Consider the following 19,391-nt stretch of genomic DNA (forward strand, 5'->3'; position numbering starts at 1 on the left):
GAAAAAAGAAAATTTTTTTTGTAACATGGGTATATTTTACATTAGTTTATAGACATTTCAAGTTAACATTCTAACACCTAGGCATACTGAATTTATTCATAAAAACACATTTATTATTCTATATGGGTATATGAATATTTATCGTATAACGGTGATGTGGTGATTTTTTTTTACTTTTAATACTAAAAACATTTAAAACACAAACTAACCACAATTTATATATTAATAAAAAAAAAATAATATAAAACTTTTTTACTACAGATTGATTTGTAATATTGTTCTTGAATTTGAAAAATGTTGTACTTTAAATGTTCGTAAAATTGTAGTTTGCTATACGCTTAACTATTTTAAAGTTTCTAGAATTAATAATTGTTGAATTACAAGAAATAACATGAATTATTATAACTATTATCAATTTATTAAAATAATTATTTCTTGTGTTAACATTAAATTTTCAAACACTGATAAAAATTAATCCATCCATCTTATTTGAACATAACTCAACTTTTATTTTTAATTTCCATAAGAACTTCTCAATGTCTTTGCATTACATTTTTAATCCTTTTGTAATAACATTTTTATTAATTTTGAATTTTAAAATAGATAATAATTTACCACATTTTAAGAATTTGAGTACTTATATTAAGACAAAAAAATTAAAAATTTTAGTTAATTTCTATTTTATGGAATCGTAACAAGGTTTTCTAAGCAAAACCATTTTTATTTTTACCATATTTATGTAATAAAAAATAAGTACTAAATAGATCAAAACTGATACCAAAACAATAACCTCAGTAGTCAGAGTTAAAGATAGGAACAATATTGTGCTCTGATTTAACTATATTATTTTAAATATAGTGATTCTCAACCAGTTTCGCAAAATATAGTGATGTCGACTAAAAAAATTGTTCATTATAAATATATGACATTATTAAGCAGTTAAGGTAGAAACCACAGATAAGAAATACAATTGTGAAGAATGAAAATACTCTCATTCTCAAATACCATATAGGTTTATAATAATTGTTGCTTTTTCAAAAATTAATTATTCAATAATAGATAGTTAATTAATATTATATTTAATCTTGACGATTTTTAGATAAAAGTGCTTATTTTAACAGCTTAAACAACAGACTAAGATATACCTTAGTTCGTTACTTAAAAATAATATAAAATACAAATATTTTAGTAGAAAATGTATTGTGACTTTATTGTTGGTGTGTTTTAATAGGTATACTGCCATACTAATATGTTTCAATCATAAGTGTATCTTTTGCTTTTCCTCTAAAAGTGATATTGACAGACACCAATTCAGCTCAAATAATTTCCATACCACAAATTAATATAGTGATTATTTTTTTAATATTAATACAGCAGTATTAAAGTTTTCCAGTTATTTAATAATATTTTTTAATACTCATGGCATTGTTTATTTTCAACAATATTTTAAATGACCTATGGCTACACATATCAAAATATACAATGCAATAATTATAAAAATAACTCACAGAAAAGTATAAATAATTTAAGTTAACTTAGAAAGTAAAAAATGTTTACATATTTCCAGTTGTTTTATGCATGTTTTGTCTTTTGTGACTTTCCTGCCATAATATTATAAGTTATAATACAAAGATATTATAAGTTATAGCATTGCAAATTATAATATTTAGGATCAGTTGAATTGTCTAACAAGTAGCATAATTTGTCATGTTTAATAATTATTTAAAACATTTTTATAATTAAATTTATTACATTTAGAAGTTTCTTGTTTTAATGCACACTTTATAATATTACAATTCTTCGCAATAACCTCAATATAGCAGTGATTTATTTAGAGAGAAAAAAAAAAATTGGTTTTAAATGTATAATACATTTATACAGGTAGGCAACTTTTTTTTAGAATCAAGAGTTAAAATGTATATATAAATTTTATCAAGGGAAACATAAAAGTATAACATCTACGAATGTAACAATATTGTGCGTAAAGAAAAAATAATTTAAGAAATACTGGTTTCACCTCGACAAAGACAATGAGAATAATAAGAATAATGTTCCCGTTATAGATTAAGTATATGTTTATATAAAAAAAGCTTTTTGCAGCTACACCAAATTGTTTTGAGTGCTGCAGGTAGCTGAAACCTCATTTTGGATTAGGTAAGATCTTATTACTCTTATTACTCGTACAAATAAGAATAAAAAAAATAATTTACAAAAAAAAAAAAAAATGGTCAAATCTTAACTTATATAAGTAGTAAAAAAATAAATTAAATAATTAAAACTAACAACGACTGTACGCTATAGGTCGATATTTTTTTTCCATTTCTCTATTCTTTACAATAGTATATGCGGCACTTCCTCCCAATACAACAAAATTTGAAAACCACCACATGGAAGATTTCCACTGATTATACCAGAATGAAGCTAATACTGTTTGGAAACAAGATTTTGCCGTACCAGATATATTATGAGTTAATGGTGATGTTACCTGAAATTAAATTAAAATTTTATAGTTATATCAAGATATACGTTTTATTATTATCATATAATAATAATAATAACAATATTGTTTATTAAAATGTATTAAGTAATACGTTTATAACTCATGAGGAAGGCTACCCACACACATAAAATAGAAAATACTATAGGGACTATTACAGTGGTTATTGTAATTTCTAAGGTATAAAACAATATTATACTGAACAGTAATATAGGACAATCACTGCTATTGTAACTACTGAGAATAAAATATGTTGTCAAAATAAAATTAATTTTACTAACCATAGATTAAATAACATTATAGATAGGCAACGCCAATGCAATAATTTATTGCTCATTGTTTTAGTTTGAATTTGACTCAAAAGTGGTGCATTGTGACAGGAGAAGGTAGGAAATAAGTATCTACTTGTCTTCTGCCAACATGCTCCACTAGTGAGTCAAATTCAAATCAAAATAATTGCCGATAAATGATTGCATTGACGTTAGTGTTAATCCATAACACTAATCCATAGTATTATTTAATCTATGTACCAACTAACTAATTAATTTCATATTAATACATTCTTCTTCAACATTCAACATTAAATAAATATTACAACTTAACATGTTCACTGCAGATGACACCAATTGGAGTCATCTGCAAATTATTTTTTAATGCACTGTAGCTCAGACAGTAATACAATAAAATAAATAATAACTGATTTTCCCTCTGAGTTACCTATAAATATTAATAAATACTTGTACAAGTCATGTTTTGTGTATACAAATATGATCTGGAACAAATGTATTAATATTTTTATTTATTTATTTTAAGTACGGGTAGATAGGCTAATTATTAAATGTATAATGAACTTACTTGAACTTGGAGTACTGTTATATAACCAATTGATAGTCCACACACACCACCGATTATCATAAGTAATAGAAATTTATATTCAGTCAGTTTACTGTAATTACTCAATTCCTTAGCTTCAAGCGCTAAAAGTGGAATGAATAATATAGTAGCGTATACATTATTGAAGTAAGAAAGCAGCCAAATTTGGTTATTGACATCGGGTAGAACTTTTTTAATTTGAATAGAGTAGTATGCCAAAGAAAATGAACTTAACACTCCGAATACTGTTCCAACCAACGAAAATGAACCTGTAAAAAATATATTATTAAGAATAAATCAGTCATACTAAAAATATTATCATTTCTTTTTTAATATTACTAAATAAAAATAATATATCACTTCTTTTATTTCTTGAATTTTTAAAAATAATAATTTATTATTGCTTCAATATATGCATGTTATTAATCATTATGATAAGCTATGACAATATGTAGCTTTTTTAAGTTAGTATACAAATTTAATTTTTCATTATTAATGACAATAAATATGTTGTTCTATTATTTAAATATCATGACTATGGGCAGTAAATAAAAACTGTAATTTCAAATGACACATAAAAAGATAAGGTGAAATATAAATCAGTATACTTAATTTGGTATTGTAGAGTTTTTTTATGCTGAAGACAACAGTGTATAATACTAATGTTTATATAACATGTTAAATTATGCAATACAATAATTTTTATGGATAATTCCTAAGTTTGGTATGTACTTGTGTCAAGTACTATACTAAACTAGCAAGGATCTTTTAAATAGCACACTGCTTGTCAGCAGCAACAACACAGCAACTATAAGAAAATCTTTTTTTTTTGTTCAAGATAAATTAATTTGCAACAAAATAATATTTTAAAAATTGGTTGTGAAATTAGAATTTGGATTTTACATGACTAAGAAATAAATTCATGTAATGCATGTTGTATGAGAACACTTGTACACCTAATTCATAATATTTTAAAGACATATTCGATTATTTTAATTAATCAACCAAAATAAAATTTGACAAATATAAATGGATTCAATGATGTGTTACATTAATTGAGCAATAATTTATATAATTTATAACAATACCTGAAAGATTTTCTTGATCTACTCCCAAAAAAAATCCACACACTACAGCAAAACAACAAAGGAGACAGCTAATTGAAGTAGTTTGACCTAAAAATCAAAAGAATACTCTTATAAAACAAAATAGTGAATATTAAAAGGCAAATAAATATTGTTAAATTGTTCTTAAACTATCATCATGGACTATTATAGTGATGAATGAATGAATACATTTATTTTATGTGATCAATATTAAATATTAAGAATAATTATATGAATTATGAAACTTATTATGTTAACTTTTCCCAAATATAAAAAAACTTATTTTAGATTCTGAGTGGAGCGATGAATGTATTGATGTTACGATGATGTGTGTGTTTTTTTTTTATTTATTTTTTTTTTGTGTCTATATACACGATAAGTAGTCGAAATAATGGTTTGATTTTCAACTTCAGTATCTTGTTCGATGGGAATGTGAATATTGTTGGTGCATTGGGGAGGTCAAAATTCCCAGAAATTTTCAAAAGCGCCGTGAAAAACAAAAGAAAAATTAAGGAAAAACGGACATTTTTACGCAAAATCGACTTTGGTTTTTGGCGTAACTTTAAAACAAATGATCTTAGATCAGCGTTTCTTAAACTGTGTTCCGCGGAACCCCAGAGTTCCGCAGAGATCACTTCAGGGTTCCGCTAAACTAAAGTGACCACAACAGACTTGATGCCGAACCTAATATGAGAATACAACATTCATCAATAAAGTCCAATATTAAGAATATTTGTAATAATAAAATGTAATTTCACTCATCTCATTAAAATTAAAATTTAGAAGTCCTGTTATTGTCTGTTATTTAAAACATTTTTTGAATTAAATACAGAATATTGTGTACACATTATTATTAAACGAAATTATTATAATTTTTATTGCAAATCCTTTCATAAAATGACACATTAAAACTATTGAAACAAAGTATGGGTTCTAGTTGTCAAGCTATAATAACTTACTGTTAAAAGCTAAAAAAAAAAGTAAGGGTTCCACGATAAAAGTGGACATAAAAAAGGGTTCCACGGATAAAAAAGTTTAAAAAACGCTGCCTTAGATACATGAAATTTTCACTGGTGTTTTATATTTGAATTTTCTATACACGATAAAATTTTCAAAATATTTTTATTTATTTTGAACTGTTTAGGGACATTTTCAGTTTCCTATTTTATAAGTTTTTTTTTTTCGAATGTCAATAAAACTTCATTTGTTGGGTAAAAATAGTTGAACATTTAATACAAGGCTCCGACTATATTGTTACAATGACATTTAAAAAATATTAAAAATCCTTAGTCACAGTTTTTTTTATTAGCATTTAAAGTTTAAAAATAGACAAAATATGGAAAAATTACGAAAATTAGAGAACTATTTTGAGTTAAGAATTCATCAACATTTTTCTTTTGAAATCTAAGATTTTAAAAAGTAATACAAGATTCCTTATAGGATCTACCTTTGTAAAAAAAGAAATGTCTATCTGCAAGTCAAATTAAATTTTTATGAGCGTTTGAAATTCAAATTTTTACAACATTGGATATTCATTCGATTTCTCGTCTAGTGATTTTCTTATTTTGTTGTAATTCAAAAACGAATAACTGTAGATACAAGAAAATTCCCTGAATGTTTATTTTATCAATTCTTCTACTTGATACAATTTTCAAAATATTTTAACTTGTTTTGAGCAGCTTACGGACAATTTCACATTTCAATTTTTTTGTCTTATTTTTTATGAATATCAATAAAGTTAAATCTGTGTGTCCAAAAAGTGTAAAAATTTAATACAAGGCTCCTGATATATTGTTACAATAGAAATTGAAAAATATTAAATCTATATAGGCACAATTTTTTTTTATAAGCATTTAAAGATCAAATTTTGAAAAAATTTATCAAATTTAAAATTGAATAATTATTTTGAAGTTGAAAATGTATAAAATGTTCAACTTTTATATGTAAGGATTCAAAATTTAAAACACAATTCCACGTAAGTAGTTAATTCTGTTACAAAAAATCTAAGAAATACATAAGCACAGTTTATTTTTATAGTCATTTTAAGTTCAAATTTGGACGAAATTACGTATTAAAAAACCTAGAATAACTATTTTTGTTATTTTATCGTGATTGTTTATATTATTCGTGGGTACTTGAAACTTCTAAAGTATACTATTATATATCTATGACAGTATCACGGTTTGTTTTTATGTATAACACGTTATAAGTACCTAATGGATATTGTGATATGATTAATTTGGAATTTATTATTGATACCTATTATAGGTCAATTTTTTTTTAATATCTTAGTTAAGTATATAATATGTCTTTTAACTAGACTGACATACCGTCTCCACTCAGAATCGTTTTTCTTATACAATGATATTATATCATTGAATTCAAATTTAATACCAACCATTATACAGTGACCCATTTGTACCCTACTATACAGCAGAGCGACATCCACTTGCCCACCTTTTTTTAAATGCTATTACAAATTGTATAAAGTATATTAAATTGTACTTCCATTTCTTTATAATCATAATTTATAGGCTCCAAATATATAATCTAATACAATGTGATCCAACTTGAGGCTAGCTGTCTTTTTTTGGCCGCCTGAATGTATTCCATAATATTTAATAATTGTTGTAAAAGACAGGAATCTAGTAACACCAGATTGATAATACACAAAATACTTAATACTGTATACACTATATCTGTACTAATACAATTACATCTATTACAAAATAAAATAAAAATATTTACCTAATATTAAGTAGGAAAGTATGACGTTGAATACCGTTGTGAGTGATCGTCCCACATAATAAAATGTAACATCCACAAACTTTAGACAATAGTTATTTGTAGATATCATTAAAATATATAATATTGATAATGGCAATACCTAAAATTTAAAATTAAAGACATATTTTAATATTTATTAAGTATAATAAAATTCATACAAGGTTATATTTAGAGAAATACCTTTAATTTAAGTCATGGTAAAATTATAAGCATAGGTTTATTTATTTTTAACTTTAAATAACAATTAGTTTTGACAACTAGGTATTAACAAGAAACATAAATGAACAATATTAAATATAAGTTGTTTACAAAAAAAAAATTTTAATTAAATTAAAAACCTATATGGTTAAAAATATATCAATAGTTATAATTAGGGCTCGGAAGTTGTCGCATTTGTTTTTATTGGGCTATTCAAATTATTGCTTGTAAGCTTGAAATGATTTTCACAACACGTAAGACACATTTAAAGTTTATAGTGCATATTTTTGCATATTTAGTGACTAATTTTAATTACAATTTTACCATTTCTTAAAGAATAATTAATAATAAATTGATAGTAAAATGTTGCAATAAAAAAAAAATATATATTTATTTTGAGTTTTCATTAGGTATTATACTGCATCATGATTCTCAAATTCCAAGTTTTCTCTAATTTTTATTTATGCTCTAGCTTTACAGGTATATAATTTAATGGAAACATTTTAAAAGAAAATTAATTTTATTTCAAAAACATTTTTCAAGTCATTTATATATTTTATTTTATCTTATATTTATACTTGGCAATTATGCTTAGTTAATAAAATATTTGTACTGTTATTATGTATAATTTAGAAAAATTTTGTATTTATGAAAAAGTTGAGTTAAGAAAAAATATTTATATTTGTACTTTTTTAAGCGCATAAGTGCAGGCTTATATTTTAGTACTTTTTAAGTGCATTAATAGTTCCAAGTCCTAGTTATAATTTATTGACAGGTGTTTTATGGTAAAATTAAATAATGTAGGTAGATAATGAAATGAAATATAATACGTGGACGTTATGCAATTAAGGAATGTCTAGTTAGAATTAAACATACATTTTCTAAGACTTTGGACAATAAATCTAATAGTGAGGTAATAATAAATTCCAAATTATTGAGTATTTTATTTAAATCCTCTGGTTGCTCAGTTGTCGGTATAATATAGATAGATTATAAGTATTTTGAAATCAACCATAGTTAGTTTATTTTAGTAATGATTAAAACAATAGAAAAGATATATAAAATTAACTTTTAACAAGTTCCAAATTAAGGGAGTTACTAAATTATAGTAATTAAATTAAGTTACCTATAGTTACAAAGGAATCAAAGTACCTTTGAATTTTAAATAGAAATAGAAATATATTTTATAGTACTATTAAGTAAAAATGTAGAATAAGACCATTATATATTTTCAGCAAACTTGCATTAATAGAAATATCTAACTACTATAATTTTCGTTCTGGACATAAGGGTAATACACAAGTAGTATTAGATTTAAGGACCTTGCAATATTAAAATTACTGGTCTAATCAATATAAAGTAACACAGAAGCATTAGTTATATATTTAATTTAACACTTCATCAGTATTAAGTAACTTACTTTTCTAACAGTGGCTGTATTAAACGGATTTCCCTCAGGAAACTGTACAACTGTTGGAAACATCTTAGACAAACGACTTAAGGTGAAACAAATTATTGCTGAAACCAAACACTGGAACCATGCAATGAATATAGGAGCATCAACATCTAGCTTGTCAATACTCAATAAAGTCTTATTTACAAATACTGTCAGAATAGAAATCACCCTGTAAAATAACAATCAAACACTTAGACATAATATAGGTAGGTTAGTATAATGTAGTGAGAAAATATTTAAAATTTATGAATGGTTCGTAACTGCTTACCAATAAATAACGACAACAAAAAATATTTGGATATATTTCAATGATAAAGTATCGAGCTTCATCTCAAAAATGTAATGTTAAGTGAATGGTAACTGGTGAGGAGACTCTCGAGGGTATGCGTTCAGAGTCTCGTAAAATTTTGGTAATGACATACAACGAGTAAAACTGTTAAACTACATCGTTAAACGTGACTATTTTTTATCCTCTTCTAATTACACAAAAAAAATGCATACGTATTTGACCAAAAACCGATATCACGGTATTGAACGTGTACCAAAATTCAAACAGAAAATCATTTTGCTAAAAACGAAAAATTATGTCTGTCGAAATAACGACGACATGGTTTAGCGCAAAACGGTTGTCAACCGTCTGTCCGTGAACAATATTATATTATTGTGGTTATTACAGTGCACACGTCTATAATCAATAATAACAATAATTAAATAGTAATTAAATCATAATAATCATTACATTAATTATTAATTACAACTATAAACGTCGATATTCCGACAGAGATAAGAAACTTTTTGATACTCGTGATAAGCATGGTATACCACGGATCACAATATAGATAAAACAAATTTTATGTAATGATATTGTTATCACCGGTTCGAGCACCCGCGAGTCGATCTACTGTCTTGATAACATTGCAAAAATGAAAATACGAAAAAGAACTACCTAATTCTGAAATTCCAGTGTTCTGAATTGTTTTCATTTTGAGGAACTTTTTTTGACAAAACGCAGGTGCGCCGTGCGGATCTTGTGCAAATGGTGTGAAAAAGTCCTCTATGATGTTGTCGTTAAAAACTGGTAGGGACTTGTTCAAATGCCTGGTGGCGGCTGGCCGCTGTTCTCTATTGCAATCGCGTCTGCCGACGTGCGGGACCACTTTAATACGACGGAGTTATGGCGACCACGGCAGCACCATTGGTGGTGGTCGCGATGGAGGCAGAGGTGACGATGACGACGATGGGTTCGTAAAGCCCGGGAACTACAAAGTATTCAAAGATGACGACTCTTCGGTGATCTTGGATGTGGAAGAAGAACGTGCTTTGCTTGACTCGCAGTTGTCCGTTGACGATACCCGTTCAGATTTTGACGAAATCGATCAATTTGCTGGTTTCGATATGTCACGTGAGTAAATATCCGAAAAAACCTCCAAATATATCGACCTGAAACTGTAACGGTTTTGGCCTTGGATGTTACACTTTAGGGAGCATTTGTCACACCGCTGACAGTTTTAAAACTGCTATATTAATGTATTATGTCTTAAATAAAAATTGATTATTTTATTTTTAACAGTTTTATGTGAGCTTTTATGAGTAAGGTATGCTATAATGTTAAAATTTGGTATTAACTTTAAATTTAAAGTTAATATCTATTTATTTTAGATTTTCCTCGAGAATAACCTAACCTTTTTTTAATACATTTTTTTAACTTTAAAAAACAATATTATATTACAGTATTACAACTAAACCTATTGTGGATATATATAATGTTGTCTGTAATATTAGTTGGCAATAATTTTAAACATAATAATATTTGTAGATAAGACATTAAGCAACAGTCGAGACAATAGTGTTCAATTAAAACACTACTATTTACTAATTATGACTAGAGATTATAATAATTAGTCACAATAACCCTTATCGATACTATTCAAGTTCCTGAGGTTAAGCTGATATTCCGGTATCCACTAGACACTAGTACCTTAATACTTATTAAATTTACAAGTCAACATAATGTTATAATATAAGATCCATAGAGTCTTACATTTAGGAAGTTTAAAGTTCATTGGATAAACATATAAATACTGGATTCTGCTTAGACAGGTGAGCAATTTATCTCCTTTCCACTTCATTATGTTAACTATTGTATAATACAATAACTGATACAACGAAACAAAAAAAAAATACAAAATATTGGTATATTTTAACATTTCTCATTATACCTACTACCATTTAATATTGGAAATTCCTAAATTAATCTCACCACTAATTTTTCAAAGTGATTTTATCACATTAGGATTATTTTAAAATGTTAAAAATCTATTAGGTAAATTGTATTAGGAAATTGGGCAATTTAAAATTTCAATAATTGAGTAAAAAACTAAACCACAAATCATACTGGAAAAGAAAAGAAATTGCATTAAGAAGATACAATATACAGGGTTCAACAGATAGAACCGAGGATAGAACTGACTTTTGGAATAACTTATGTTCTAATCAATATTTAAAATTTTTATAGTGAGTTTTGTATAATTTATAATCACCTGTATTACACATATATTATACAAAAAATTTTTTTTTATTTTTTAACTGAAAATAAAAAAGATTAAAATTTGATTATATTTTTTTGGATATATTCAAAATAGCCAATTTGTGAATCTGATTATAAGAACAATTTTGATGGTAAAAATATTTATTTAAGTCAAGTAATTTATTTTTTAGAATTTTTTAAAATATCAATATTTTTTTGATTAAATGAATTTGGAACGTAATAACTTTATTCAAAATATTTTTTTCGGGAATTTGTTGACATGAGTATATTTCTTAAATTATTTACTAATCATATAATTTTAACAATTTTTTTCATATGTTTTAGTAGCATCATTTTTTTGTCAAGTCTTTCTGTTACACCTTGTATATTGGGTCCATCTTATGTGTCCTAATATTGATTGTTATACAGTGTAAATGGTATGTCGAGCAAGTACGAGCGTTTTTGACACACAGCGAAAGGGAGCCAAACAAATCAGCGTTCGTTGTATTCGATAATGTCCATACTGAGCACATACGAGTCATACGACGCACAACATGAGTACACATGCTCGGTCTGTGCGTGCTCTAGTGTGTACTCAGCTCTACAAATGTAAAATATAGCAAATTTGAGTTCAGTAGAACCAATTTAGTGTTTTCAACTTGAATATTAGAGTCAGTACCAATTATTATAAAATTTAAAAGTAAGAATATTATGTAGGGCTCCTTATAGGTTTTTATTGCCGTTTAAATTTAAAGCTAGTTACAAACATTTTAAAATTGTTTTATTTTTGAGTTAGGAGGTACTTTGTAATTACTTATAACATAATTTAATTTTAAATAAAATAATTGAAGTAACACTTTTAAATTATGTTATTACTTATAACATAATTTAAAATTAAATTAATAATGAAGGCCTACAAGATACTTCAATTATTGATCAATTCACCTTAATATTAAAAACAAAGTTGATTCTGCTAAATGCAAATTTGCAATGTTGAATGTTTGTAAGACCTCGACTACACTTGTGGATATGGCGATGGCGTTCCTGTAACAAGATGATATAAATTTACTCAGTCAAAAGAATATAATATTATATATCATAGATTGGTATTGAATATGCAGAATGTACATTTCACATAGGCCCTTGCTATGAGTATAATATTAAGGGTATTAAGAGACCCTGAGCTCTTGACAAGTATGATTATAATATTATAGTGTCACTCAAAATATGTTTTATAGGGGACCTCTTTAATATGTTATAATTTTTCATAAAACATTATAGCTTGCTAAAAATTTCCAATTTCAGACGGTAATAGTACAAATGTACTAATAAGAACCAAAATAATACCTTCATATTTGATTTTTTAATATGTTATGCTTATTTTAACTACAATATAATAATATGGCCCATTGGGATAATTTCGATAGGCTTATCCGCCCCTGCCTATATTTACTCTAGTATTTTCATCTATCATATATTATAATGTAAAGGAATATAAAAATATCTTCTAAAAATAACTCAGACCCCACCCCTCTTTCTCTATTTTTACATAATTAAATTATAATTCGTAAAGTAAACAGTTTTGTATGTATTATTTTCTAAATATTATAATAGTTTTTTTTAATACTCTTTCCTATATTCACTGTTAATTTTTATGTCTAACTTTAGAATACTATATTAGAATACTATTGCATAATTCTCGTATGTAATTAAATAAATTAATGAGTTACACAAATGAATAGTGATGGGTACCTAGCGAGAAAAGAAAATTTTAAAATCAAAAACATAAAAACATACAGATATACACAAAGTTTAAACATAAAAAGTTAAAATTATAAAGCTGGTGTAGGCATAACACATAAAATGTAAATCATATGATGCCGATAAAATTCATATTTTTATTTCGTGTCAGATTTTATTAGTTATTACTCTAAAATTATAGAAGTACAACATAGCCACATAGGTATTTATGTAGTATGGAAACTGTAACTATATTAAATAAAATAGATAATTATAATTAAAATTAAAATTTTAATTATATTTAATATTTGTATGTATAATATATTTAGAGGACGTTATACCCGCATCCGTTGTCTCCGTCTTACAAATGCACAACGTAGCAGAAACACAAATAATAATGGTTTTTGAAACAGTAAGAACTTTTTTCATATAAGTGGTATCAAAAAAATAAAAACAATGTTGCACAGGCAATGTTCTCTTTTTTATGTGGTGAAAATATTGTTTCTTAGTTATGAGTTATGACTGTGGCCTTCTCCGTTCATTCCTGCGCAAAACAGTTTTTGCCGTGTTGTTTATTTGTAAGTCAGAGACAACGCATGCGGGTGTTGCGTCCTCTTAATATCTGTAGTTTATAAATTATAATTCTAATATAGTTAATTTGTTGTTGGTTGATTTTGATATTCTCGTTAACCTCAATACCTAGAAAGATAAATGTATGTTAAAATTAAATTACATTCTGCTGCAACAGCATCTACTTAGTATATAGTAATATTTATTTGAATTACTTTGTATTTTTAAGTTTTTGTTCAAATAATTTTTCATTTTGCTGCATCATCCAGTCTGCAAGTCCATATTAAACTACTATAGTTGCTATTCAAATGCCTAGGAGTAAATATTAATTTTTGTTGTTTGTGTTTACTAATAGAACTACTTACTTTATACTTTACAGTAATTCATAATTGTAAAACTAAAAAATAATATAGTATAATATATAATAAATTGTAACTTGTACGAATATAAACAAACCTTCAATATAATAGTAATGGTTAAAAAAAAGGTCTCAAACTTCAATTTTGCACAAGCTTCTTAATTGGTTTAGTTACGGCACTGGATAGGTATTACAAAAGTTTTTGACAGGTATTCTATCATAATATTATATAAATACTATTATGTGGTGGGACAACAGCAAATCAGTATTCAAATAATATTACGAGTGTCTATAAAAAAAAAAAGCTGTTTAAACAACATACTTAGGTAGATTGATCAATCAATCCTCCTTGCAACATACTGTAAATATATAATTATTGATATTGATATAGGGGATTGTTATCAACTTAAAATAAATATTATTTTGATAATGATATGTACCTACACAAACTGTTGCTTATAATACCAGTATAGGCTACCAGTATAATTCACCAGTTTCTTATTCGAACGGTACAATTTGTAAACTACAATGTATTTTTTCAACATAACTACCTAGGTCTAGGATAAACATAATTTAAGTGTAGTGTAACTTATGTACATTTTGTATAATTAGTAGGTATTTAGTAATGAGTAATAAATAATGAATAATAATGATTTATTTTCATAAGATATACAAATTTTTACAATTTTCTCCATCTACTTAAATTACCTAAGACGATGTCAGAACACTATTTGTTTTCTCACTCTATCCCATATTCTGTAACATATCAAATGTATCTAATTGTGTGTTCTTAGTTTTAATATTAGAATGAATTGATTGACATATTATTAAACTTATAAGTAAGAATATTAATTAGGGTGCCTAATTATAGGCTTTTTTGCTATTTTAATTAAAAAATAAACTATAATTTATATAAGATATTACAATTTTAAAAAGCGCATGATTTGCTTTAAAATTAAAATATCAATAAAAGCCTATGGGGTATCCTAGATATTGTTCCTTAAAGTTTCATCATTTAAGTACCTATTAATGAATTATATATTATAATTAGGGCACGGATGTTGTAGTAATAAATGATTACTAGTAAAATTGATTGCAGTATTGCACTAAAAAATACCAAAAATTGTACTTAAAAATAACAATGTTTCGTTATAAATGATTGATTCAATGAGTAAATTCAACAAAATTGTAATAAAATGAAAAATTGTGTGCAAGTTTGTAACACTCTGCTGTACCTACATTAGGTGTCTAGAGAAGTTAGAGTCCATTTAACCGTACACTTAACTTTAAAAAGGTGGACAAGTGGATGTCGCTCTGCTGTACAGTAGGTTACAAGTGGGTCTATGTAATGGATGGTGTTAAATTTGAATTCAATGATATAAAGTCTTTGTAAACGAAAAATATTTATGAGCGATGACTGTCTGTCAGCTTATAATATTACTACCTATGTATATTTTATGATATTATTTTGATTAAAATAATTAATTTTATTATTAGGCAATAGTACCTACTACATTAGGTTAAATTAAATTTTGCCGAAAAAATTGCATTTTAAAATTTCATTTTGTGTATAAAATTTATAAATATATTTCTAAAGTTTCAAGTAGGTACCAAGAGGCCAGGAATAATATTTTTAAATTACTGCAAAATCGTTATTCTTCGTTTAAATAACTAATGAAGTCCAAATGTCTATAAAAAAAACCTCTTTTATTTATGAACAACAATTTGGTTATAAAATGAACTACTTACGGCGAACTTGTTTTAAATTTTCAACCCTTAGCCATGAAAATTGAAAATTTTATAAGATTTTTACTACAAAATAATTTCCAAATTGTTAATTTGACAAATATTGTCAAAATTTGAACTTAAAATGCTTATAAAAAATGGTGACTACGTATTTTTAATATTTTTAAACTGGTATTGTAACGTGTGAGGAGCATTGTCCTAATTTATTTGTCAAGCTTTTTAACCCAATGAATAAAATTTTATTGACCTTTATAGAAAAAAAAAACTAAACAAATTTAAAATTAAAAATGTATTTAAATAGCTTAAATTTTAAAACAAGTAAAAATATTTTGAAAATGTTATCAAGTATTGAAAATTATAAAATAATTTGATGTATATTTCAAGTATCCACAGTTATTCGCTTTTGAATTACAACAAAATAAGGTAGTTTCGACAATCGATCGCTCCATAAAAAATCAAGTGAATATTCACATTTCACAATTTCAATTACGTAAAAGTTTGATCTTCAAACGCTCATAAAAATTTTATTTGACTTTCCGGTTGACATTTTTTTAGATTCTGAGTGGAATGATGAATGTATTGATTTTACAATGATGTGTGTTTTTTTTTATTTTAGATTCTGAGTGGAACGATGAATGTATTGATTTTACAATGATGTGTGTTTTTTAGATTCTGAGTGAAACGATGAATGTATTAATTTTACAATGATGTGTGTTTTTTTTTTTTTTTAATTTTTTTTTGTGTCTGTCATCACCTTTTAGGACAGTAAAAGTGCTTGGATTTTCTTTAACAGTACCTTTTCTGATAGGAAAGTGAATCTATTTGATAATTAATTATTTCATTTGAAGTTAAAATGTTGACAAAATTTATCAAATTTAAAATTGAATAATTATTTTGTAGTTAAAAATTTATAAAATGTTCAACTTTTATATCTAAGGATTGAAAATTTAAAACAAGATTCCACGTAAATATTTAATTCTGTTGCCAAAAATTCTAAGAAATACATAAACACAGTTTATTTTTATAGTAATTTTAATTTCAAATTTGGACGAAATTACATATTAAAAAACCTGGAATAACTATTTTAGTTATTTTGTTGTGATTGTAATGATTGTATAATATTATTTGTGGATACTTGAAACTTCTAAAGTATACTATTATATATCTATGATAGTACCATGGTTTGTTGTTGATGTATAACGCGTTACCTAATGGATATTGTGATATGATTAATTTGGAATTTATTATTGATACCTATTATGGGTCAATTTTTTTTTAATACTATAGATAAGAATAAACATATACGCCAAAGACATTATCGGAAGTTACCAATGCGGTTTTCGAAAAGGTAAGTCAACCACCGACCACATCTTCGTGATAAGACAAGTGATGGAAAAATATTATGAATTCAATGAAGAACTACATTTATTATTTATCGACTTCAGACAAGCTTATGACAGTATAAACAGAAAGGAACTATGGAAAGGTTTAGAACTACTCGGAATACCAAAGAAGTATATAAATCTCGTTAAAATGTGTAATGAGAAGACAATCTGTAAAATACGCTACTTACAAAATAACTCGGAAACATTTGAGGTAAAATCTGGTCTACGCCAAGGAGACGCCCTCTCTCCCACATTATTCAATCTAGCTCTGGAAAAAAGTAAGAGATACAAACGAACAACGGAACATGGACATAATTGGGGAGTCGGTAATTTTAGCTTATGCAGATGATATTGTAGTATTAGGGAAGACGAAAGAAGAAATTATTCAAACAACCGAGAAACTGGTCAAGACAAGTAAGTCAATGGGCCTGTGTATAAATGAAAATAAAACCAAGTATATGATGATGTCAAGAAATAATCAGAATACAAACAATCTTTTAATTAGTAACATGAAATTCGAAGCTGTAGATAATTTTACATATACATAATTTTAATACCTTGGAGTAAATGTCAATAATAAGAATAATATGCATCAGGAAGTGAATGAAAGAATTATGTGTGGAAACAGGTGTTATTACAGTATAATCAAAATACTAAAATCAAAATTACTTTCAAGGACATCAAAAATTCTTCTATATCATAGCTACCTGCGCCCAATTGTAACCTATGCTTGTGAAACATGGTCCATAACAAAAGGTGATGAAAGGAAATTAATAATATTTGAGAGAAAAGTACTCCGTAATATCTATGGACCACGTTTCAACCAAGAAACCAATACCTACGAAAGAAGAACAAACGATGAATTACAGAAATTGTACAAAAGACCAAATATCTTAGCGTTTATTAGAAACAAACGACCAGAGTGGTTTGGACACACTTGGAGAGCAGATGGACTACTAATAAAAAAAGTGCTTGTTGAAAAAATTAACAAAACAAGGCCCCTAGGAAGACCAAGAACCCGATGGATGGATGTGATAACCAGAGACTTGAATGCGATATGCCAAAATGTAACCTTTGAGCTGACGTACAGCAGAGATAGATGGCGAGACCTCTTGAAGGCAGCAATGGTCCTCAACGGACCGGTAAGCTGAGAAGAAGAAGAAGAAGAAGAAGAAGAAAAGTATACCTATAATAGGTATGTCTAATACCTAGACTGACAAACCGTCTCAGATTATCTAATTATTTTGAGTTTAAATTTCGTAAAAATTTTTCTTTTTAGAACTAAGATTTTAAAATGTAATTCAAGATTCCTTATAGGATAATCTACCTTTATAAAAAAAAAAATGTCTATAAGAAACTCAAATTAAATTTTTATGAGCGTTTGAAATTCATATTTTTACAACATTTTGGTATTTACTCGAATTCTTACGTTACGATTTTCTTATTTTGTAGTAATTAAAAAACGAATGACTGTAGAAACTTGAAAATTTCACTGAATGTTTATATTAGCATTTTATATATACGATAAAATTTTGAAAATAATTTGACTCTTTTTGAGCTGTTTACAGACATTGTAAGTTTTCAATTTTTTTAGTTTTTCTATAAATATCAATACATTTTTATCTATTGGGCCAAAAAGTGTAAAAAATTAATACAGGGCTCCTGATACATTGTTACAATAGCAGTTGAAAAATATTACAAATACATAGGCACAATTATTTTTTATAAGCATTTGAAGTTAAAATCTTGACAAAATTTACCAAATTTAAAATTGAATAATTATTTTGTAGTTAAAAATTTATAAAATGTTCAACTTTTACATCTAAGGATTGAAAATTTAAAACAAGGTTCCACGTAAATATTTAATTCTGTTACCAAAAATTCTAAGAAATACATAAGCACAGTTTATTTTTATAGTAATTTTAAGTTCAAATTTGGACGAAATTACATATTAAAAAACCTGGAATAACTATTTTAGATATTTTGTTGTGATTGTAATGATTGTATAATATTATTTGTGGGTACTTGAAACTTCTAAAGTATACTATTATATATCTATGATAGTACCATGGTTTGTTGTTGGTGTATAACGCGTTACCTAATGGATATTGTGATATGATTAATTTGAAAATTATTAATAATACTATA

General features: G+C 26.1%; 2 protein-coding genes across 2 annotated transcripts in view; one reads left to right on the top strand and one right to left on the bottom strand.

Moving 5' to 3' along the window:
• Positions 1–1,806: 1,806 nt before the first annotated feature.
• On the bottom strand, positions 1,807–9,681 carry LOC100160801 (GDP-fucose transporter 1). Its single transcript, XM_001949903.4, has 6 exons — positions 9,186–9,681; positions 8,882–9,086; positions 7,225–7,363; positions 4,459–4,545; positions 3,353–3,639; positions 1,807–2,485 (listed from the first exon to the last, which is right to left on the bottom strand). Exons 1-6 carry the CDS (start codon positions 9,245–9,247, stop codon positions 2,279–2,281), a joined length of 987 nt encoding a protein of 328 aa, XP_001949938.1. The 5' UTR covers positions 9,248–9,681; the 3' UTR covers positions 1,807–2,278.
• LOC100162826 (mitochondrial assembly of ribosomal large subunit protein 1) overlaps positions 9,322–19,391 on the top strand; it is a 16,837-nt gene continuing 6,767 nt past the window's right edge. The window contains exon 1 of the mRNA XM_001949990.5: positions 9,322–10,319. Within this exon, the coding sequence (XP_001950025.4) occupies positions 9,974–10,319 (346 nt within the window). The 5' untranslated portion in view covers positions 9,322–9,973. The remainder of the gene's footprint in view (positions 10,320–19,391) is intronic.

This window comes from Acyrthosiphon pisum, chromosome X (genome assembly GCF_005508785.2).
Source record: "Acyrthosiphon pisum isolate AL4f chromosome X, pea_aphid_22Mar2018_4r6ur, whole genome shotgun sequence".
Classification (NCBI taxonomy): Eukaryota; Metazoa; Arthropoda; class Insecta; order Hemiptera; family Aphididae; genus Acyrthosiphon; species Acyrthosiphon pisum.

Coding starts and splice junctions, on each gene's coding strand:
- LOC100160801 (XM_001949903.4), bottom strand. CDS start 9,247: ATGAAGCTCGATACTTTATCATTGAAATATATCCAAATATTTTTTGTT. Junction 9,087..9,185: donor TTTGTTGTCGTTATTTATTG/GTAAGCAGTTAC, acceptor GTTATTTTACAG/GGTGATTTCTATTCTGACAG. Junction 4,546..7,224: donor ACTTTCCTACTTAATATTAG/GTAAATATTTTT, acceptor TTTGATTTTTAG/GTCAAACTACTTCAATTAGC.